This window comes from Streptopelia decaocto, assembly GCF_964273445.1.
Source record: "Streptopelia decaocto genome assembly, chromosome: 2".
NCBI classification, from domain to species: domain Eukaryota; kingdom Metazoa; phylum Chordata; class Aves; order Columbiformes; family Columbidae; genus Streptopelia; species Streptopelia decaocto.
The window spans coordinates 152130461-152154998 of NC_138655.1; the positions used below are offsets into that span (position 1 = coordinate 152130461).

The 24538-nt window shown below is 40.9% G+C and overlaps 1 protein-coding gene across 1 annotated transcript in view; it reads left to right on the plus strand.

Annotated features, from left to right (window-relative positions):
* Positions 1–24538, plus strand: part of ADARB2 (adenosine deaminase RNA specific B2 (inactive)) — a gene marked incomplete at its 3' end in the record, with an annotated part of 313548 nt that overhangs the window by 237181 nt on the left and 51829 nt on the right. The window contains exon 4 of the mRNA XM_082045835.1: positions 15545–15659. Coding sequence (XP_081901961.1) covers positions 15545–15659 — 115 coding nt within the window. The remainder of the gene's footprint in view (positions 1–15544; positions 15660–24538) is intronic.

Consider the following 24538-nt stretch of genomic DNA (forward strand, 5'->3'; position numbering starts at 1 on the left):
GCAAAAACTTTTTAAATCACTGGTGATGGTGGATTTAGAAGCTGGTTTTTGAAGTGCTTTACCACTAAGAAGAAAGTGCGTTGGACTGCAGTCTCAGCCATGTCCCATTGGACTTGCCCTGCCACATGGAAATGAATGTAGCTCACCCTGTTCTTCCTAATTGAGGATCTCAGCAGCTGTGGTTATTTTGTCAAAACTGGCATGAACATGTGCCAGTTAATAACAATTATCTATTTTTAATTCATGTTGTGCTAGTCCATGCCTTTTGAGCTTAGTTTTACATTTGAGGCTTTCTAAACTAAAACTCTCAAAGTAGATTGGGTTGTGCTCTCTTCCTAATCTCTTAAGAGATCTTTTACAAATGTTTTTGTATGAATGCTCCTGGATCTTCAACCTTCCTGGGGCAGAACAAGACCACCAGCAAGAGGGGCTCCTTCTCCCTTATTCTGATTATGTGGCCTACCCATGAAACTCATGGAAGCTGCAGAAACATTTCACTCCTGCCAGGTCATGAAATGCAGATAAACACAGCTAGAGAAACTGAGGCACAGGAATTCAATAGCTGCTTCAATTAAATGGTTGCAACTTCTGACCAGGTCTGTCACATTTATACCAAAAAGCATTGGAGTCTTACATCCTTGGCATCACATAACACAAAAGGACAAACTTGCGTCTAATTTGGGCCTGCAATAAGACTGAGCTCTCCAAAGGCCTCAAACCATCTGCCTGCGCAAGTCTGATACTTAAAAACCCAAGAGAAGCTCAGGTTGTGCTCTCTTCTGTAGCATGACAATGCGTCTGGCAATGGCAATACATTCCAAGTGTCTCCCAGTTTTATAGTCTGAGAGATTTCACTCATCCTTGCCTTGAAAGATACCTTCATTTCTTTTTGGTGAGAGTTTTTTCTGTGTTTTTTCTAATTGCATCTACATAAAAATATTAAGGACAAAATAAAAGCAGTAAAACCTGTCATGCTAAAGTTTGCATAGATAAAAAAGGAGTGACGCTATTGTATCCCTGTTAGAAACCAGTGAGCATTAGTCTTCCAATGGTTAAACCCTGTATGTGGTAAAGAAACCATAAAATGCATGACACATGTCATAGATTCTAGCTAAACAGTTGTTGAGATGTGTTGGAAATGTCATCTAAAAAAAAACCTCCTTAACCACCTTGATATATATAAAATGGCAATCTACAATTTGGCATGACATATGCATATATATATATATATATATACATATCTGTGTATATATATATAAAGTACATGACAAAATACAGCTGTACCACATCATTTTAACTAGCAAGGGTAAGACTTTCTTACTCTGTTTGTTTTCCAGGTCAGTCATAGGGTCTGTGATAATTTCATTAGCTGCTGAAACATACTTTTACAGTGTTCCAAGGACAATGTTAAGTGCACAGGACGCCTGTTATTGGCAGTGAAAATTAATATCTAGGACATTTCAATAGGATCTGAACATTTCACTACAAAAGCATAGCAATGTAATGAATGTAGAGCTAAATGGGATTTAGGAGAGGGGATTTTATTCCATTTTCTGGTGTAAGGAAATCACTTTATTCTGATCACTTACTACTGGTACTTATTGACTGTTACCACAGCACTGAAACTGAAGAGGTAGACAAATGGTTTGATCGGCTGTAGAGAGACAGTAGATCTGGGCTCCCTGTATGGTCAGTGGAGAGAAAGAGTCTCTTATGGAAAGAGATGGCCAGAATATGGTCATCACTCAGGGATCTTGCATGACTCTGAGGGCTGACCACTGGAAATGCGGGTAGCTGCTGAAATGTTCACCTACAGTTAATAACCCCAAACACTCAAGAAAAGGTGAAGAGTGCTCAGTTTCCTAAGTCTGCCTTTCCTAGCACAATTCCTCCCAGCATAGCCAACTGCCTAGGGACCACTGCCCTGCTTTCCATCATGGCACCCTGACCTTAGGGACTAAAGCTTGTTATCTTCAACAGACAGATGTTACAGCTCGTCATGCTTTTTGGCTCAAAGAACATTTTAGTATTATTAGTTAAGGAGAAGAATGTGTGACATAACATTTTATCCTTTCACAGCACAAAGTGAATTGAACCACCTCTTGATTACCCATGGAAACAGAGAGGTGGGGTACCCCAGGATACAGATAAAACTGACTAATGTGCAGATTAGGTTTTAAGAACATGCTGGATTATAAGCAGAAGGAAGAAGAAATATAAGAAAAAAAAAAGAAACACTGTGTTGGCTATGGAGGACAGAGACTGAGGTGTTGCCCAGCCATTTTTCAAGACAGACATCTTAGGGTATAATGTGAAAGTGGCAAGAAAACATAAGACAGAACAAAGTGGCTCTGTGGAGCTCAGGAGTGGCTTGAAGGTGTACAGCTTCGGTTAAAGGATATTTTGGCCCTTGACACATGAACCATAGAATCACATTTCCTAGCTCAGTGACCTTGCAGAGCACTGTCTGCATCATGAAAAAGAAAATGTGCTCATTTTAGCTGTCACCGCTGTATGAGCAAAATATTATTATTATTATTATTATTGCATTACTTCACTACTAACCAAGTGTTAAAATGCAGCAGATCACTCCCTATTTCCCCACCAAGAGATATGATGGCTTTTCTTTCTCACTCTCCCCATCTCTTTTTCTTTTTTTAATCAGTTTCATTTCCAAACAGACACAAAAGTTGTTGTGTGAATCAGACCAGCAGTGCTCAACCTTGGCAAGGTAACTCAGTGGTTTTAATGTTTTGTCAGTTGTAATCAATGAGAGCAAGTCTGATGCTTTTAAATTCCTGTCTGAGGTTTCCTTCCATTCACCCTCCAAAGCACAGCAGCTACTTGCAGCGTATAGCCCTGCAGTGGGGAAGGACACTGTGTTGTGTGCATGTGTTCACGCACACACACACACACACACGCACGCGCTTTCATGCCCATGATGCTCCAAAAAAAAAAACACAAAAAGACAAACCACTGCTAGGGGAGACTTTGCCAACCTGCTACTCACCTGTGAAAATGAACTACCCAGATTAATTACCTGACAAAGGCTGGACCACAGCTGTCAGCTCAAAACAAGAGTAGTGTGTCAACCAGAAACAAAACCAGAGACAAGCTGGAAGGGCTTTTTATTTTTTTTTCTCCCTTTTCTCTTTTGTTCTCTCTTCTGAGAAATTTCTCCCCACTGTTGCCATCACTTATTATTTGCCTTGCAGTTGTGCCAGGGCTCTCTGGACCTGGAACATCCCCATATTGGGGTAAACTCTGCACAGACATGGAGCAAAAGAGCTGCCAGCCACAGGGCTGCACAATTATAGCAGAATGTGGAATACTAAAGAGGTGGCTGCAGTATTAACCACTGCTACGAGCATCACATGGCTGGTGGTTAAAATGGCGACAGCTGCATGAGCTTCATATCAGTTGGAGCTTTTTACTCTTCCTGATTCCCTTGGAGGACTCAGGTGGGTGTAGACCAGGCAGGTGCCTTCCGTGCTGGTGTTGCTGAGCTCAGGATCTGGCTGCAGTCAGGGCTCGGCACGGCTGCAGGGCCAGTACTGGCCATAGCACAGTTGTCTTACCGCTCATCCTCCCATATTGCCCGGATCTAAAGCTAGGCACCGTGCAGAGCAGGGGGATGGGCAGGACAGTACTAATCCCATTGCAAGCCTGGCCATAAATTGAAGCAAACCAGTACTTTGACCCCCACATATATGAATGAAGTCACACACATGGCTTCACCAAACTGCTCCTTGTTTTACAGATTGGAATCTGAGGCAGGGGCTGAGGGCATGCCTGGCATCAGTCTGCAGGGGGTCTGGGAAAGGGGGCACAAACTCAGCCCAAATCCCTGAGCCTTCACCCACCCCCTGCCCTGCCTGCCTGCCAGACTCATAAATGCTTCTTGGTGCTAATTTGACCATAGTGAAAACAACACTACAAGATGCTGCAGTTTGAAGCCTATATACAGTGTCAGAAAGGGTCGTGAGCCTGCAGTTGAAATATTTGCAATGCAGGCAAGGGCGAGCTGGAGTCGGCAGAGAGTGCGTCAATCACTGCTCAGCCTGGAGCCGCCTGAACTGCTGCCCTGTCCCTCACACCTCCAGTTGTTTGCAAAGCCTTTCTCCGCCTGGGGGGAATTTTCAGTCAGATGCATGTAGAAATTCTCAGATTAATTTGATTTTTGGGGGAAGGCAGGGGATTTAAGTGAGGGGGTTTTGTGTGTGTGTGTGTTTATTTCTCCCCTCCAAGCTGCCTTTCATTGCGCATTTACTAGTTCTGGAAGACAACACCCTGCTGACACTTAGAGAAGCATCAGTGAATAAAGTCTGTTGTACAGGCTGCAAAGCCATCTGGACTTTCTACTGAAAAGGTTGGACATGGTTTTAGGCAAGATTTTATCATGTCTAAAAAAAAAAAAAAGAAACTTCTGCGCTCAGTACCTCTTCCAAGGTTGATGTCAAGTATTTTTTTTCATCAGTTGCAAAACAAAATAATCGACAAACAGTTGGAAGGCAGTAAGGATGGAGATATAAATCTCTAGAGGAAGCTTTGTCAAAGGTAGTGGAGTATAAACAAAAAATAAATTAGTTTTGGTGTTATCAGAAACTGGACAGACTTCGATTTGTGTAATAGTTTGTCTGAGTTTCCAGACCACCTAGACAACAGTTCTGTGAGGCTAAGCACAGATTCACTCGACAGAAGAGGTGGGGGAAATGCTTAAACACAAAAATCACAGGAGGGGTGAAGAAAGACAGGAAGACAAAGGTGCAGTGGCAGACAGCCTTGAAATCCTCTGCTTTTTTGCTGTTATTGTTTTCAGAGACTCCAAGCAGCAGGTTTTACCTTGCTTTCCCTATTAGTCAGCTCTTGAGTCCAAGAATTTGTGTAACCCTTGAGTGCTACAGCTCCCCCGGGTTTTGGCAGGACAGTTTTGGAGACTGGGAAGAGCAGCACAAGGTTCGTGTGCCAGCTCCTCCTTGCTGAGGAGCCCCATGAGCAGAGCAGGAGAGAGGAACATGCTGGATGTAATTTACTGGAGTGCCCTTTAGGTTATGTGCATCTTAGCAAGCGAGCTAACATCCAGCAATTACCTTAAAAACACAGATTGTTGACACAGTTTTATATATTCTGAGAGCTGAGTATGAGGCTGGTTATTCCTCTTTTCTCTCTGGAATTGCTGTCTGAATTTGGGGAGATACTTTCTTACACCATGGCTGTTGACAAAATCCCAGGCATGTAATGCCAGACACCTTAGAGATCCTTAGAGATATCCTTCTAGAGGTATGTTGTGCTTATAAAAGAAATTTATTGATATCCATATTATGCCCTTTTTTTGCTGTAAGAGAAGAATTGCACATTCTATTTCTTGCCTTTGACACTGAGCAAAATATTAAAACCAGTTGTGTCTTAATTTAATCATAAGTTATATAGGAATATTTACCTATATGACGTGAATTTTATAGGGTAGATCAATTTGTAGGTCCAGGGCTTTGAGATTTTTGTGTAAATAGTTAAACATAAATACTTGCTTTTTTCGTTTACTTACTGGGTTTATCCATTTATTCTTTGTCTTTTTTGCCCCTAAGCAGCATTTCTTTTATAGCCCACAGTGAATAAACCATTTAAAGCAACTCAGTCATGATTAGGAAATTTTCTTAAAGATTTTATTTGTCATAAGAAATCTGAGCTGTGGGTGAAAGCTGCAACATTGCACCCATCTGCAGGCAGATGCTTTCCACCCCTCTCACATGGATGGTCCCAAGGGAATGTCACCCTGTGGAGAACAGGCTACACAATGCCCCTTCACAGTCTCCTGCACCCATGCTCAGGCCTTTCCTTGGCTCTTGCTTAAAGACAAGTCTGCTGAGGCAATGGTTTTTACCCACGAGTGTTGTTACAAGGTTTAAAAAGGTCATTTCCAGGTTCAGTGTGGACCCTTGTTTAGGAGTTTTTTGACTGGAGATGAAGGGGAAGGTGATGGCAAGCTGATATTTGGTTTTCAAAGCATGGGCTAAAAGTCATGTTGAATTTTTAGCTTCAGGTGCAGGTTCTCAGCAGATATAAGACAGTAACACTCTTTCTTAATTTCAACAATGTTATGTTAATTACTTGTGCTTGTTCAGTAAGGAACAGCAGGTCAGGAAGGGCACTCACCAGTCCCAAATGGCTCTGCTGGGTGCCTGAGTGGCTATCGGGATTCAGCAGAAATCACGGTTCCGCTTCTCCTAGCACGAAACCACCGTAGATGATGAGAACTGTCCCTACTAATTACACATTTGAGGAGAAGCCCAGAGAAGGGTGAGGTAACATGAAATGTAGATTACCTTACCACCCCTCCCAGCCAAGGGAAAGGTTGTCAGCAAGGTTACAGCCAGATTTCAAGAATCATTACAGCAAATGACAGCAAGATCTTTAACAACAAGAAAGGAAAAATTCCAATGTCTGTATAATAATTGCCAGGCAGTGTATTATATGCCTGGCTCTGCAGTGATTCAGACAGTTGAATTGTGCAGTGCCTTGCTGGGATCAGCAGTTCAGAATAGATTAAATTTGTTTTGGACACTGCCTGCACCCTGCTTTGTCTAACAAAGCATATGTGTGATGGGGAAGGCTCTTAATAGCGCAGCTCCTTAATGAGAACCATAAACACACAGGAATAGATTTTCAAAGTGATGCTCAAGGGATTTGAGCAAGCACTGTTCTCTCCCTGCTTTGAACATTTACCCAAGAGCTGCTATCTGGTGAGGATTCAGGAAGAGAGTGGACCTTGAACAGCCAAGAGTAGTGTATGTGACAAGGGGTTTGCCACCATTAGTTTCCAAAGGATATTCATTTTAACGCACCTAAGAAAGATAAAGTGAGGAAACAGAAAACAGAAAGGACATTTCTCAGATAAAACATTGATTTTCTTAAAGAGAGACAGCTCACAGTATGAATCTAAAATCTAGTTATTTACAGAGAGCATAAAAGCCTTTTTACAGAGTTAGCCTTTCCTTGGCACTGGTGGCCTTATAGAGCTTTTATCTAGTTAAAGAAAACCCATTCGTGCTAATTTAATATATGTAGTGTACAACAGCTTGACACCTGAGGCTTGTCCTAAAGCAGGCACAAGGCTGCAAAGCGAACGCTACTTCATTGTTTTGAATTATTCAGCACTTGCAGCCAACCTTATGTGTGCCTCTGTAGGAAGAAGGCTTTGGGGTTAAGGATCAGTAAAAGAAAAGAAAAAAGGCAAACAAACAACCCCTCCTTTCTGGTGTTTGTTAGCAGGTGCGGTATTGACTTCAAGAATGATTCTGCAAAATTGGTATGGACATTCTTCATTACCGGAGCGATAAATGTGGAGCCATACTCAGAAGGAGCAAAGCTGGAAACTGAGCATGGCCTCCTTTAGGGAACAACAGTTCACGTCAGTGGAAAAGCTTGTTTCCTCTAAATTCATTGAAATGGTACTTACTGGTAGCATCTTTTTAGAGCGAGATGAATGCAGACAACAATGAATCAACCTCAAATAGAGGGGCTCATCTGTTAGCATCCTAACATTAACACACTAATGTGAATTTAAAGATTCTAATTAAACCTACATACAAAATGTGTTCCTACTAAATAGAAAACCATACTTTTTGGAGGAGCTGGGGCATTTGTACTTGACAGCATTTCCTTTTTCAATAGTATGCTTATTTTATGTGTTCTATTTTCTTTCAGTCACTCCAGGGGTTTCTGAAACAAATAAAAAGATACATTATATTAAGTTTGATTGATTCCCTGTAGTCAAGGGATATATTGAGAAAACAGACCATTTTTTCTCACTGAGCTTGTAGAATAAACTCCTGTTAGAGCTTTGTACTTCCTACTGTTGCTACAAATTTCTTTTGAGATACTTAACATCAATTAGTCTCATTTACAGGATCAAATAATAGTGCTCATGTACAAATTCAGGAGCTTTTTCATTATAGCAGAACTCACATTATATCCACCATTTTTAAAATTTATCCCACCCTACCAAATACCCTGATAAAACTTGGTTTACCCCCCATTTCAAACTTAATATTTCTGTGAAAAAAATTCAGCATTTTAAGAAAAAGTTCTAAAAACATTGGCACAGTACCTCTTTGCCAGTCATGACTGAAATATCTCATTGAAGACATTTAAAACAAAATTTACTAGGAGATTTTTTGTTCACAGGTAAAAAAGTTTCAGATGCAGTGGAGGACTTTTAGCTCACATTTAGCCATGCAAGAAACATCATGAGTGAGAAGCCTACTGCAGCCTTTAATCATTGCTGGAGCATATGTTGGATCTCTGAAAACTTCTTCAAAATCTGATAAAATGGGTTTTAGCAGACCTCACATTCATTAGAAGAGGATCTAATCTAAAACCCAAAGAGGTCATTGGGAAACCTCCCAGGCATAAAGGTACTGAGATTCACCAAAGACACACCTTAACTAACCCTCCCATTCCAACTTTGTCTCATCTTAATTTCTCTGTGCATGCTGCATCCTCCCAACTCCAGCACAGGGCACGGGGTGGCTATCGGTTTCATAAAGCTCTAGGTTTACTAGGAAGCCCCCCCCAAAAAAATGGGTGGGAGAAGGAATTTTCTATTCTGGGGTCTTTTGGTGCATTTTGTCATTCTTCCATCTACCACACAGGGACTATCTTCAAAATCTGCCTCACAGAGCAGCCAGCACAGTGTTGATGTATATAAATGCTCACTAATGAGAGAAGCAACAGAGTGGAAGCAAGTGTGTTTTGTGGGGCCTGGGAAATTAGCAGAGCAATCAGCCTCCAGCCAGGGCGAGGAAAGGGAAGGAGCCAGCAAATAAGTGCTCAGAGCCTGGAAGCCCATTGCACAGTCCATGTGAGTTGGCCAAGTCAGTCGAGATCAGCCAAGCCACCGAGGAGCCTTCGTCAATGCAGTGATTTCAGGACATTTGATGATTACAGAAATAACGAATTCATTATGGTAGCTCAGCATCATATGTACCTAAAACATTTGTAATAGGAACAGATGGGGGCGTTGATGAAAGTGATTCTTTTGACTGAATCAATAGGAGCGGTTGATCTCCCCCATCAATCTTGATAAGAAAACCGTGAGGATATTCAGCATCACAAGTGCATTATTGTTATTGGAGCTTTCATTAGAAGCTCAGTGTGGGAACGTGTACCCAGCTGCTGCCTGCACAGCTCGTGCCCAGTCCCCTCTGAGAAGTGTGAATCAGAAGACCTCTCTGAATCAGGATGCACAGAGGAGATACGAACATGGTCAGCTGAAATGAAAACATACAGCCAGACAAAATCAAATCACATCCATCTAAGATAAAACAAAGCCTGTATATGCTGGCCCTGAGGATTAAGCCAAAACCAGACATAATGATCAATACTGTAGGAGTTATGAACAGAGAGAAATAATTACTGCAGCTCTCAAGGAAAGAACCACAATGAATTCCCTGGCAGTGCCTTGCTCTTTGAGTAGTACCCTGTAAATGCCCATGCATGTTGAAGGAAGGCTGAGTTGTGAGACGCTGTGGACCACAGCCTCCAGTCCAGCTTCAAAAGTCCTTGCATGACTCTGCTTGGAGAATCTCACCACTGTTAGTGCCATTTGCTTCACAGTTCCCGTGAGAAATAGGTAAAAATCATCCCCTTTTATCTCTGGAGAAGTGGGACTCGTGGTAAAGCAAGTGGCTTGCTACCAAGGCTGCTGGGACCAGGGCAAGGAATGAACCCAGCATGCAGCCCGCTGACCATCACCCGCTGCCCTCCTTCCTTCCACAGGTCACCTCGTGCAGCCCCTTCCACTGTGCTGGGGGAGCTCCTGGTGACAGGAGCTAAATTGATGTGAGAAGACTGATGGTGGAGGGCAGCCCAGGACCCTCGGCTGTTTGTCTTCTCAAGGCTGCATCTTGAAGATGATGTAGTACCTGGGAAGCGCCTGACTAATTCATGGGCTCGAGGGTACAGTCACTTAGCGATGAATCTCCAACTAGCTACAGCAAACTTATTTATAAGCTTGGGGAAAAGTGCGTTGTGTAGCAATTTGCTACACACCCTGATTAGGGGCAACGCTTCAGGATTGATATTCTCTGTGCTGTGTTTTCCTCCCTTCCCGTTTAGACAGTGAGAGTCCTCCATGGGAAAAACTACAAATTCCTGATGTCAACAAGTGTGTGTTCTCCCTCAGCCAGTATAAACAACCAGGTGTGCATCTCCTTTTATCTATGAAGGGAGTTGTGAACTTAATTCAACCCGATCTCCATTCATCATGTTCAACATTTACCCCCCAAATGTCAGTAATTTTCTGGAAAATAAAGTACTTGGGAGACAGGAGAAACAGAGCCCTTGGTGATATCTGTATAGCAGAATATTTCTTCCCATCCATATGCAAATCTAACCTTTTTGATATTTCAACCCCATAAACTCTAAGACAGGATTTCAATAGAAAATGTTTACTAAAGGCTTTCTCCTTTATAATCTATTGATTTTAATATCCTTACTACTCCTGTTGAATGTCAGTTTTACCCTGAAGACTCCCATTGCAAACTTGAACACATTTAATTATTTATACCATTTGAAATATTAGTGCTGAGAAATGACTAAAAGTTTTTGGTTCTGTAGCAGTATGACCTGAAGTTTAATTTTCCTTAGTGAATAAGGCAAGTAATTTGATATGGTAATCAAGGACAGATTAATACTTCAGACAACACAGTGCAGTTTTAATAGTAATGACATCTATTTTCTGTTTTTCCAGCCTCCTTGTATATGTTAAAATATAGCTCATTAAGTACTGCAGAATCCCACAGTCTTTTTTCACAGTGAAAATTTTTGCTTTATCTAACAGTTGCCTCCATCAATTACAGTGGCCATTGAGGCAACGCTCATCGTCTGAGTGGAACCAAGAGCAAATTTGCCTCTCTGTGTGTGGGTCTCACAGTCTTGTTTGCCTCACTCATATCACTCACTGTATTAGTAAGAACGAGCAAAGTTTTGATCTGAAATAAATTGTCTCTATGGCAATTATTGTTTGTACAGAAAAATCTGAAAGAGGACCTGTGAAAGCTAGGATTTTGATAGCTGGTGAACAAAAGAAGGAGATTTGGAAAAAAAAGAAATCATTACCTGGAAGGTCATTTCTTCGCATAGGGCACAGATGTGCTTGAACTCCCATCCTTGCTGGTTGAGCCTTGTCTGGAGCATAATTCCACTGGCATCAGTGGCATTTTGATTTGGACCCCAGTATTCCAAGGAGATTTAACACCTAAACATAATCCTCCCTAGGTGTAGCGCTCAAGTGATATTTGAGCATTTATTTTGCTATATGCCTATTAAAAAAATTCAGTTCTGATGGTCCATATCTTTTTATTTCCTTCTCTCTTGTCCCCCTACCCCAACCTGTTGTTTCTCTGCCGTTACATGATCAGTGCAATTGCATGAACCTCTATCAATTGCATGCACCTCTATCAATTGCACCGAATTTCTCTTTCACAAAACAGAAAAAAACAAGTTTGTACTCTTTCCTTTTTTTCCCCATCTTCAGAAATTTTTCTTTTTTCTGCTACCAACCTGGTAGTTGTTCAGAAGCTACCAGGATGTATTTGGCTCTTGTATTTGCTCCAGATGGGAACTTCTATTTTCAGTCATATCTGGCAGTAGGAACTGTAGCATCACCAAACACAACTTTTCTCTGAAATTAGTTGTTTTGATAATAAAGAGTAATAAAAACTGTTTCCTTTTGTGTATGGTTTGTAAGTTATTTCTGATGGCAGATAGCATAGTCTAGCCAGTATCCCAAAAGCTCAAACAGGCATACAATGGCCATTAATTGTTGAATTTTTCTGTTTTATATCCCACCAGGAATGATCATTTGGATATGTATCTTTTAGTAGCCTAATATTATAATTTAATAGAAAAACAAGAAAATCTCTGGAATGAAATCTGTCATTCTGAACTGAACAGGAGTAAAAATACCAAGCACTGTAACTCCACCGTATCTGTCATGTATGCATTAGATATATTTGTAACCAGTTTTGTCTTTGTAGAAACATTGAAAACCAGACTAAAGTCTCTATATGGGCAGAAATGCCATCACTGATTCCTGTGCACATGAATGGATCAGGCTTTGGTATGTGTTACAGAGAAAGGCAATGTTCTATATCTCTTGTAACTTATGGGTATAGGTCATTAAATTAACCCCATACCCAGTTCTGCCACGGGACAAGCTTTCAGGGATGGATTATCCAACACCTTGCAATCATGCTGCATCCATTCTCAGGGTATCAAATGTCTGACAGGGCTGAGCTGTGCATCTATTGTCTTCTTATTTTTCTCCATCTGCAAAAACAGACTGCTCTTTTTCCTCCTTTCCATTCTATTTTGGAATATCTATTTGGAAACCTGGGGTAATGTGACAGTCTGTAAATGACCTCTCAGATTGGACACTATGTTTCTGGTTGTTTTTCCTGCATCCTACATGTGTTTGTGTAGGTCAGTCCTTTGCTTCTATTAATTTCACTGGCATCCTTTTAGGCAATGGATTCAAAATGAAGAATATTCACCTGACTTATTTTAGCTAAGAGGTTTCACATTTAATGCATTTGCTGGTCTTTCATGTCCCAGGTCACTCCTTGAGATCAGCGAACGCCGGATTCCTTATCACCCCTAAATGTTATATAAAGTTATGTCATTATTTTTCCTTTAGTGAGCCTCTTTGCTCTCTGGCTTTGGAACCTACTGCCAAATGAGGTAAAGAAAGCTCTGACTGTGGGGATTTCCAAATCCAAAGTTAAAAGTTATTTGTTCTATTTAGCACTTTTAAAATGATTCTTTTAGGAATTGTATGTGCCTCTAAGCTAATTAATTCTTAATGAGCACAAAATGCCCTGGGATGCAGATTTGGAGGGCACGCTAAAAATGCAGGCATGGATTGGACTGCAGTGCCGCAGGAGATGAAATTTTTTATTTGATTCTTTTTTTTTTTTTAAAAAAAAAAAAAAGGTAGTTCAGATAGTTTTATTGAGATACTTTTTTTTCCTTTCTTTCTAGTCTAAATAGAGCTGATCAGATTTTCAGTCCACCATATGGGACCCAGTTGTATCAGTCCTGCAAATAAGCTTTAGTTTTCTGTTATGGATGAAGTCACCCTTCAGTAGGGAAAACAAGTTTAGAAACAAACTTTCATATTATGAAAGACAGGCAGTGTTCCAGTGCTGAGCACTTAGCCAGAGCATCAGGAAATCAGAACACCTGGCTGTGCCCAGCTCCATGCTATTCCCCTGGACCAGTCCCTCATCCTTTTAGTGCCTTCACTCATTCATCTGTAAAGCGACTATAATTGCATTTATATCACAAGGGTGCCTTGATGCTTGACAAATGAGAATTGACCCAAAATTCATCCTTCAGAGGTACTGTATGAGCAATACCTTGCTCACATGGTGGTTGTGGACAATTAGATTAGAAGAGGTATAAATGCAGTCAAAGTGAAATTCCATTTAGGAACTGTCAAACTGTTCTTGATAATTTTTCTCAGTTTTCATTTAATTCTAGTGTAATTTTGCGTGCATCTACCAGAAGGGGTTTATATGCCTCTTTCCTTCTTTTGCAACAAGCCAGCCTATTTTATTCCATGTTATATTAAACTGTCTTTTCGGGAAAATGGTTTGTTCCCAGAGCAATACCTTGAAAAGCTACATTTAGCAAAACAAAGAGAAATTATTGTGTCAAACAAATCCTGTCCTCTATGTACCTGAGCAAATTGCAGTGACTTACAAGGTTGGTACATGGAAAAAATATTCCAGGTTTTATGAAAAGTAGATTGCCTAATTGTTATGTTTTAATTATTTATTTATTTGTTTATTTATATTTGCTCTAATAATGTTTAAAAATTAAGCTGAATTTCTGTAACAAACTGGAGAAACATATGGTGTACAGCCTGCAGAGGCTCTCAGTGGCAGTAGTATTACTGATAATATTCGTGAATTAGAGTCTGCTTTCCTCTGAAAAATAGCTGTGTGTTCTCCCAGTTTAAAATACTGTTGTTTCGCAAACGTGTTTTCATCACCATTAACAGTTTTGGGAGAAAAAGAATGGATATAATATTCTTAAATACATATCCTTACTTCTGCATGCTGTGGATCTTTCAGGTAGAGGAAGGCTAGATATCAGTCTCAGCCTCTCCCCCATGTGTGCCATGAACCCCCGTAAAGACACCAGATGAATTCATGGGGGTTTTAGCAGGACATCCCCCAGGTGGTTTAGCCCAACACTAGGAGAAAAAATGGAATTGTTGCTGCTCAAGCCACTTTTCCTAACAAAGGCACAATTACTCAGGGCTAATCAAATTGCTGGATGCCAGGTGGTTCCTATCAGCACCCCAGCATAAGCTCCAGCACCAGGAACTGCTCCTGGAAGGATTTGTAGGTACAGCTTGGTTTGCCACTAGAAATCATATGGTTAAAAAAAAAAAAACCCACCTTTGAATCTTACCTTTTTATGTTCGGACTTGCAAAGCACTTTAAGAACAGCTCATGCTCGCAGTGTGCCTCTGACTTATCTCTAATGTATGCCTGAAAGGCTCTGTGCCAAACAAAGTGCAAAGATTAAGTAAATGAAAAGATACTAAACATTGCAGCAGGGAAATGGTCCAAGTAGTGGTGTTCTCAGGAGCACCAGAGCTGGTTTAGGTCCACATCCATCCATACACAGTCTGCAGAATTTACTTTTTAGACTTTTTACCCTACTTGGCTTCAGTAACTGGCTTCCCGAGTCTCTCCCTGGTGACGGGACTCACTTAAACCTGAGGGTTCAGACCACACAGTCTCTAGAGACCAGCCCATGGGAAAATTTGGCCTTTCAACAAAGCTGCCTTGCTCAGGACCAGGCAGACCTGTCCCTCAGCACTGCAGCACACCAATGAACTCATGAAAGCAACAGCTTTGGTAGGACGTGCAAGCAGAGGTTCCCCTTCCCTTCCTTCCCATGGCTGTCGAGGTAGGAGCAAGACAGACCATGGTGCTCCTCTGACAGCATTAAACATCTCCCCAATTCCTGAGCTGTGTGTTATTAAAAACTCACCTTGAATGCAGAAATAGGTTGTCTTTACCTATAACCCAGGCCTCAGCTCAGCTTTCAGGCTTCAGTGGGCTAATGGAAATTTTCAGTGGTCTCATGACAATAAGTGGTTTGGTGGGACACACGTCTACCTCTCCAGTTCACTACCATAAAACGCTTTAAGGACCAACACACTTCCTGTGAACTGATCCTGGACCAATATCTGGCAGGCTGAAAAAAAGTCAGCCTTGAAATCTTCTCCCTTTACCACTGAACCTTGTCAATGAAGGTCTCTAGCTTTAATTCAGTTAATTTGGAAGTTTCTAAGGGTAATGTGGGTACTCAACAGAGAGATACTCCTTTTATCTTTGCTCGGGTAGGTGGTGTCTAATTTCAAAAGGTACTTCTCAGCAGCTGACAGCAGGTGACTAATCTGCAGAAATACCCAAGTGCCTCAACCAAAGAAAGTGAAAAAATTCTTTCTGACTGTGTTTTTCAGGATTTTGCCGACTCTGTATACCAAATGGTTGCACAGAAGTTCCAGGAGCTGACAGATAATTTCACTTCCATGCATGCATGCCACAAAAGTCTTGCAGGCATTGTGATGACCAAAGGTAAGATATCCTCTCATTTATTTTCCTGTGGCATTTTTCATGACTAAGTAATACATTATTTACCTGGTCCAGAGTATTGAAGGATGCCTTTACTCCCACACAGAAAAATAAATTGTAATGCAGAGAAAAAAAGCATTAAATATTTACACCTCAAGCAAGTTCACACAAAAAATATTGGCAACAGAGGTAAAGATTTATTCATAAATATGTCCTTACGTTGCTTTGTTTACAGGACAAAATACAGACCTGCCTGATTTTGCATTTCCTATTAGATAAGGTAGTTCTACTTATCAATAAAAAGTTACATTATTTATTAATTGCATTTTTATATCTGGAAACACCAAGTTCTTGTTGCACAAGGCTACCATAAACCTTGTTTTAGACTGACAACAAAAGCAAATCTCAGCCCATCTCCTTTCCCATCAACAGAAACAAAACCAGTGCGTGTAGTTTTAATTCTGCTTGGCTCTAACCATGGAAAATACTTATCAGCAAAGCCAAAATTTTATATTCACCCCATTAAGACTTAACTGATAGCCACATACTATACAGAAATCTTTAGCCTTTTGATGAAGCTGTTGCATAGACAGTCTGTCTTTCTTTGTGAGCACATCTCAGTTGGGGCACCTCAGTATTTATGAAGATGTCAGCCATGGAGATGATGCCATAAACTTCATTCACACTTAGACACAGGGAGCAGTGGAGTGAGTTTAAAAATGAGAGGATAAGCTCAGAGGGGAAGGGCATGTATAATCCATCCAGGGTTGTGTTATTCCTTCTTATTACAGGGCAGCAGGATGGAGACAGGATTATCTGCTGGATCTTTTCCAACCACAGAACCTAAATACAGCTAAGAGTTCTGTGCAGAGTAACTTATTCTTCTCCTTTCTGATTTGCAAAGAATGAGTATTTCTCTCCTGAAATTAGAAGTAGAGAAGTTGACCTAAAAGTCTTTTAGACCCCTAGTTGAAACTGAACTGTTCCTCAGCTAAATCTGTTATTATTTTGCTTAATCTGTTTTGGTTAGTTATTTTTTATATTACTTTAGGATCTGGAATAATGGATGAGTCTTCTATTTTTTTTAAGTGCTGCACAGACACAGTACTGTACAAATGCAAAATCTGGTATATAAGTCCTATAGACCACAGGAGACATATACAGTACAAAGAAAAATAAAACTGAGAGTGTGATTGACTTTGGGATGTGACAGGTGCCCACTAGACCCAAAATACCAGCTGCCTTGTCATAGTCAGATTTCTTGACTACCTTAGACCCTACTCACCAGATTTAAACAAAGTGTTGTAATTTATTTAGAGGAGCTATTTGCAAGCAGGAGGAACCACAAGGAAGAACATTTAAATATGCCTTTTATAAGAAGCTGAGTTACAGGAGCCAAGAACTGGTGCTTTAACCACTTTTTGAGGGGAGACTGTTCCCACCTCAGTGTCCCTGTTCAGTTTTCTTACAATCAGTGTGTATTTTCCCTGTAAGAATTCAATCTCTTTCTTATCTTGCCATGGTACAGCCACTGCATCCTTTAGCACAGGCCTAAACCTGCTTTAAAGAGCGTGATGGGGCCAATGCAGCCCCATTGCCATATGGCCAAAGCAGCAGTATATGGACAGTGTAAAACCTCACACCATAGGGTAAGAGAAGCCAACCAAAGGAATCATAACTTCCAAAATTGTGACTGCTGTGTGCGTGGAGTGCTAGGGGAGGGAAGGGGCACATCCAGACCCCTGCTAGCTTTTCTGGGCAGTTCTTTGGGGAAGGGCTGAAAGTGTCTCCCACTGGGTTTTTCTGAGTCCTCTGCCCTTAGTGGGATTTTCCACTTTTGTATTTCATATTTCTTCTTAGTCAGCATTGAGACAAAGTATAATTTTAGTTGTGTTTATAAACCATTTCACTCCAAGCTTCTTTTTTAATTCTGAATTCACTTTTATGAACTCCTTCCATCTGTCAGCCATCCGATTTGTCAATATCTTACTGGTTTTGTGGAGCCTAGAAAAGAAATTCACAGACATGAAGTGATTCAGAAGAGATGCAAAGCTAGAAACAGACTTCTCTTGGTAAATTTTCCAGGAGGATTTTAGTTCCTTCCAGCAGGAGAATGTCTGCCAACCATGGCAAGAGGAATCATTTCCCATTTGTGTCATTATTTTCTGTATTAAAGTTGTAGATTTGTGGTCTGTTCCCCACTGTCATTCCCAAAGGTAGCAAGGATCTTGGCACACTCTGTTCAAAGATAACACAGACAGGTTTTCCATATCAAACACTCAAGTAAGTAGCAATTTCCTGTGTTTTTAACATAGAATTTGTCAGGAAACACTTAGATCTCTGCAAACAACTTACTAATGACATCAACAAAAACAAATCTGGTAATGTTTTGCTGTATTTAGAACTGCACGCAACTATAAGAAACAAAAATTGTTTTTACCTTTGTTTCAACTTAATGTCATCCCGACTGAAAACAGGTTTATCTGCGCTTGTACAGTTTTCGGACAAAGCTGGTAAAAAGCACAATGTGATTCTCTGATAACTGCTGTTAAAATAATACAAAATCTCTACAGACAAAACAGAAGTGTGCTAGATTGGTTTTCTTTTCCTGAACTCTGACATTTTTTCTGCCATTTCAGTTTCCCAGGGAAACCAAAGAGAGTTACATTTGGGCACAGTAATTGACTTATGCTGTAGCACCCAGGGCAAATTCCAAAGTATGATAAAGAAAAAAAATGTAGAAAATTATGTTATTGACTGACTGTGAATGCTCTGCAGTAACAAACTGCTAATCAGAAAAACAGGCAGTCCAATGTATTTAGATATGCTTTGCTCTGAATTGTGATGAAAAGTTAAAATCTTGATGCATTTCTATAAAAGTTTTCAACACATTTGATTAGTAGTCATCAAGATAACCTTGAAAAAATCTACCTAGGTAGGAGCAAATTATCCCACTGGAGACCAGCTGATGTGATGTTATCTGATGTAATATAGTAATTGAATATAATAATAATCCAAAAACTCACATAATAGATCTTAAACTAAACATTTCAAAAGATGGAATGGTTGAAGTAAATTATTTAACAGTTCTCCAGTTATAACATATTTGAAATCTGTCGGTCCTCTAACATGTTCTAATTTTGTTGAAACACATTAAGAGAAAATTGTTCTATCAAAAATTGTTTGAGTCTAGGAAAAATTGTTAAACAAGTAAGACATTACATTCAAATCTTCAAAATACAGCAAGCCATATTCACACAGAAGATCTTCAAGCAGAACAATAAGTATACTTGTTATTATAGCATTGGATTAATATGAGGACCTAAGTTTTGTTGCATACAGACTATCCACAGTTGTTCTCCTAACTTTTCTGAAGATATGGTGTGTTCACATATGGTAAAATTAAGACCACCACTTCACCTGCAGAGAAAACAGCCCAGCCAACATCGCAACACAAAGCATCACCTCAGAACACACATATCCAGGCTATTACTGGACAGTGCTTGCAAAGTGTCATGACTTTCTCTCTCTCCTGTCCTCATCCCCAACAGGTAGGCTGGAGGTGAGCAATAGGCTGGGAGGGGATATAGCCAGGACAGCTGTGCCCAGCTGTTGAAGGGGATATACCATACCATACAGCATTGTAAAAAGCACTAAAAACTCAGGGAAAGAAGGAGAAAGGAGAGACATTTGAATTTGTGGCATTTGTCTTTCCAAACAACCATGAACTATCATTATCTCGATCCACTTGTCTTCTTGCCTTCTCTCTATTTTCTCCCAATCCCACAGGAGAGGGGAGTGATCAAGAGGCTGAGTGGATGTGTGGCTGTTGGATCAACCAATATTTCATTTCAGGGTGTTCAACAATAGCTGGACATAATGTTTCTTGCTGTAACAGATTAAGATAACCTACCATCTCCCCTCTTCCTTTGTGCCTCTGTCTCTCAGGTGCAGCTGGGACACCATAGAATAGTTTGGGTTGGAAGGGACATTTAAAAGTTACCTAGTCCAACCCGCCTGCAATGAGCAGCGTCATTTTCAACTAGATCAGTTGAAGGTTATTTTATTGTCATGAACCAGTCTACTGTACATTTTATTGAGAAGTTTGCAGGGAGAAATAATTTTTGTAATTATTATTATTAGGCCAGTTGATACAGTTGTAAAAAACTAAGGGCAAGTAAGCCAAAATTTTCTAACACAGGCCAACAAATGCAAAACTGCAGCACTCGCACATACCCCTGTCCTGGTGCATGAACTCACAGATTATTAAACAGAACAGGAGGCTGAGGGGCTGCTGGTGAGAAACTGCTCTTTCAGGGCTTGGTGAAGATCACAGCTCCACCATGGGTCACCAACCAGGACACACAGCTTTACCGGTGCATGGAGGAGAGAGTGTGGACAGTTCTGTCTGTCCCCTGTCCCCCAGAGCCCGGAGATGGGAAGCCCCAGACCAGGAGGTGGGGTAGGAGGTGGAGGAGTGAGCTGTACACCAACTGCTGCGACCTAAAGACAGGCAGCACTGGCACTGTTTGTTTACACCATGGGCAGAGTTTGCCTTTGCAGCTCTGAACAGATATGGCCACACATTTGTTCTCTACCTGAAAACACTGGGTGAAGTAAAGAATTCATGTCACTCAATACAGAGATGATCTATTAATGCTGAAGTCCTTTCTGGAAAAAAAAAAAAAAAAAAAAAAAAAAAAAAAAAAAAAAGAACAAAACCTCCCATAGTCATTATGGACAAAATGAGACTGCTATTTAAACACTATTTTCCCATTTGTGTTTGACAAATCTTAGCAGTTTAAATACTGATAGGAACTTTTTGTCATGCCTTCTGTTAAAAATGGAGCATTAAGAAAATTCAGTCCTTTTCACAGGAGCATGGCATTCAGAGAAAAAGGTTATGAGTTGATTTCTCACTTCAATTTTCTCCCTTCTTCTATTTTTTTTTATTTTAGACTGACAATCATTTTGATGTTAAAAGCAAACTAGGAGGTCTTCTCAGTTATCATGTATGAAATAAAGATGAACTGGACAAAAGAGCCCTAAGTAGCAATTTCATGCTGTGATAAAAGATGGGAAATTATCATTTGTATCTCATGGAACGGATCTTAATCATTGCTAAGTGGAATAACAGAAAAAAGTAAAGTTGACAATATGTCTCCGTGGATCTTTACAGTCATATTAAGATTCAAAAAGCCTGATTTCCAAGTACAGTCAGGAATACTGATGGCCAATTGGTTTCTGATCCTTAGTTTAAATAGGAAAGTTGAAAAGTAGTAAAACACAGTAGAAAATTCATGCCTTATGCAGAGAATCTACTCCATCCCAGGCTGGATTCAAACCATTTAAAGGAACTGAGAATAATGTATAGGTTAGTGCCCAGGGCAGGTGCCTTCAAGAAGACTCACAGGGTAATACAGGCCCCTGGGTCCCTTTTGCATAGTTAGATAGGTGCTAAAACCTGGTCCCAGTGAGACTCAGTGTTCCTATGAGACTTAAATTCCCCAAATCAACACTGGGTGCCCAAACTGCTGACATGCTTTTGAAAATCTCATAGTCTCTTCACCTTCTGCTGCCTGGTGCTCATATGGAGGAGGCCCAAAGTCATTTGAAATTCTTGGAAACATTATCCACCTCTGAAATGTGCTCAGGTTGACACATCACCACCACGTGACAGGTTTTTTTCAAAATGTTTTAAAATAGGTACATAGATATATAGTTAAAAAACATATAAATCCCTCTTTCTCAGAAATCTGTTTTCCTCCGTTTATAAACCTTAAACTAACAATCTTCAGATTCTCTCCAAATAACTTTGAACTCCATAAGAACACCCCTTTTCTGCAGCTGCAACTTTATTCCTAGATTTTGTAATGTGGGCCTATAATGGGCAGATGACGATTCCGCTAGCCGAACAGATTTAGGTTTTCAAATTCCAGCTCAAAAAACATCTGAGGTTCTGCAGTTAAAACTGCGGCTCCACCAGGTTGTTCACTTTTTTTTAAATATGGGCATAGGCATGCCACTGCAAGTACGCCCCCTACAAGAGCAACAGTAGGTGTTCCCTCTTCTTTTCTGTTAAATCAGTGCTAAGGAACAGAAAATAGCTGAAGATACATTACTTAGAAAATATGAGATGGGACGTAGCCCTGTAACCCTGCACAGAGCGGGGAAAATGAAGTTCAAGGTCGTTTCTCCAGGTTGAATTACACTAAATAAGATAAAACGCATGTGCCGCCTGGGAGTAAGTCCAGAACCAGAGCTTCACTTTTTGAGGTGAGCTCCCCAACCAGCACAACAGCCCCTCCTGCTGTTATTGTCTAACCTGACTCTGTTCTCTTAGCTGTTTGATAGCACAGGGCAAAATTCCCAGGTTTAGGCACTGCTATGGGAGAATGACCCAGCCTGGGAAGGGAACTGAGCCCCCATTTTCCACCTGCTACACAAGCTATAGGTTTCTCCAGCAAATCTTACTGGTGCCTTCTGGGCAGCTCCAGCAGCAAACATCTTCTTCCCCTCTGGGCCTACTGGTTGTTCTGGTTTGCATTTCAGAGCAGTTGGCTCTTCCCAGACACTGAGCCTTTTGTCCCAGACCATTTACTGTCTCTGGACTTAGCTTTTGGTTCTTGCTGTTTAGAGAATATTTCTGATTGAAATAGTAACTGACATCTCTCAAATCCTGGATGCGATGCAGACAAGGCTCTGGCTTTGTGTCACATATAATTGCATTGGCCACAAAGATAGGTATAATAATTAACATAAAACATGGAAATGAAAAATCAGCACTTCTGTTTCCATCCCCAAGTGTGTGAAGCCAGGAGCTGGAAATTTCAAGCTTTCATTCTGCTCTGTGATAAGCCAAACTGGAAATGGACCCAATCTCAATACAAAGAGTGCATCTCATCCTAAAAACAGAAGTTTCTTGGATTAATACAGGCTTAGTAACATCAACCATTGCTTTTACTTTACTGGCCTAATAACATACATAAGAAGACTTTTTAAATGCAAGTACGCTTAAGGAAGGGGGAAAAAAAAGTTCCTCCTGGACTTATCTGCCAAAATCCACAGTCAGTATTTCATCCTTTCTCCCTGCAATTAAGGATGTCACTAGCATCTAGCATATAAGACTGTCAATTTGCTTAATTCTCAGATATCAGTAGCACAGCGTTTAATAGAGAAACACAGATATCTGCACTGAGGACCTGGCAGGAAAAGTGCAGTGTTTAAAAAATAAGAATTATCTGTAAGCTCCTACACAGCTCTGTTCCTGAGGAGAAAAACATTGTTCAAACTCACATGAAAGGAAAGGACCCTCAAATAACATTGATCCTGCCACTATCAATTCAGGTTAAAAACAAATCCTTGTGTATTTGGCATGGGGACAAAGTATACAGGGGCTAGGCTGGCTGTCCCTCCTCCCCCTCCAGATTTCCAAAGCCCCCATTGAGGAAAGGAAGGGAAGGCAAAGGGCACTGGTGCTTGCAACCACAGCACTGTCTCCTTCCACACTCCTCAGTACCAAAGCTGATGGGATTTTATCCTTTCCATCCACTAAAGGAATGAGAGAAATGAACCATAGAAATTAGAACTGGGAAAGACCACTAAGTCATCCAGTCCATTTCCCTGCAAGCACAAAATTGTTCCCTGTGGCATGTTCCCAAGTGCATTTTGCGGTCTAGATTTAAATGAATCAATTAGCAACGGGGCTTTCAACACTACCTTGGGAGACCATTCTAGTCTAACGGACCTCATTGTTAATAATTCTCACCAGTTATTCAGCCTGACTTTTATTTTCTGTGGTTTCGTCCCAGGTCCTCAGTTATAATGTGCTGAATTGTCTATTTTGTACCCACCTCTCTCATTGTGGTTTGCACCCTTCAGACACTTGGAAGCACTTATACCACTTTCATAGGTGTCACTTAATGAAGGTTTACATATTTAATTTTGGTATTTTTCCGTGCTGGGTCACCCTCCTCTGCAGCCCTCAGCAGTTTCCCCTCTGGTTTCTGATTCATCTCCACTTTGGCAACAGCCTCTTCATTATTTTCTGGGCTGGGAAGTCCTTCCTGTGAATGAGACTTACTGGAAAGACCTGCACAGAAACATCTTGCAAAATGGACTCTTGCAAGAGTCCTTTTTCAGGCATCCGATGATGTGACTGAGCAGCTTGACGCTGGCTTGTGTCAGAAAGGTATTCTTCTTCTGGAGGAACTGAATTTGCAACTTGTTCACAAAGAAACACCCCATGGTATTGGGGGACGTTTACTGTGCCTGGCTGTGAAAGGAGAGTCACAGCTGCTCTCAGACAATACCCTGGCTCTTGCTTCAGCACAGAGGGGTCAGAGATCAGAGGAGAGAGAATTGTGCATCTGCCCCTGCTCATTCACTGAGGAGGATGAAGAGCACTGCAGAGAATAGCCTTCCCTTAGCAGTGTAGTCAGAGGCAGGATTACCCAACACGTTAGTAAAGGAAGAAAATACAAGGCTCTCAGAGGTTCCCTCTACACCCTCTCTTTCCACAGAGGTACAATATATTCGCTTTCACGTAACCCGCAGTTTGACGTCAGGAAAAGAAATCCCTTTGCAACTCCAGCATTTCAAAGACTACATTCATTTTAAACCCCTACATACCTTTAACCTCACTGCTACCAACTTCTTTATTCCTAATATTTGCTAGCTATGTATTTGCCTTTTATTCAAACTTCTGCTATTATGTTTCACAAGCCCTTAACGTATTTCTTCCTTCTTGATTTTTTAGTCAGCCATTTCTTCACATCAGCAGCACGATCCACCTTGGGACTGCTCCTCGGGACACCCAGGTGTGAGCTCTGGGATACAACCAGGGTGCTCACTGAAGTCCCAGGCTCTCGTCAGTTCAGATC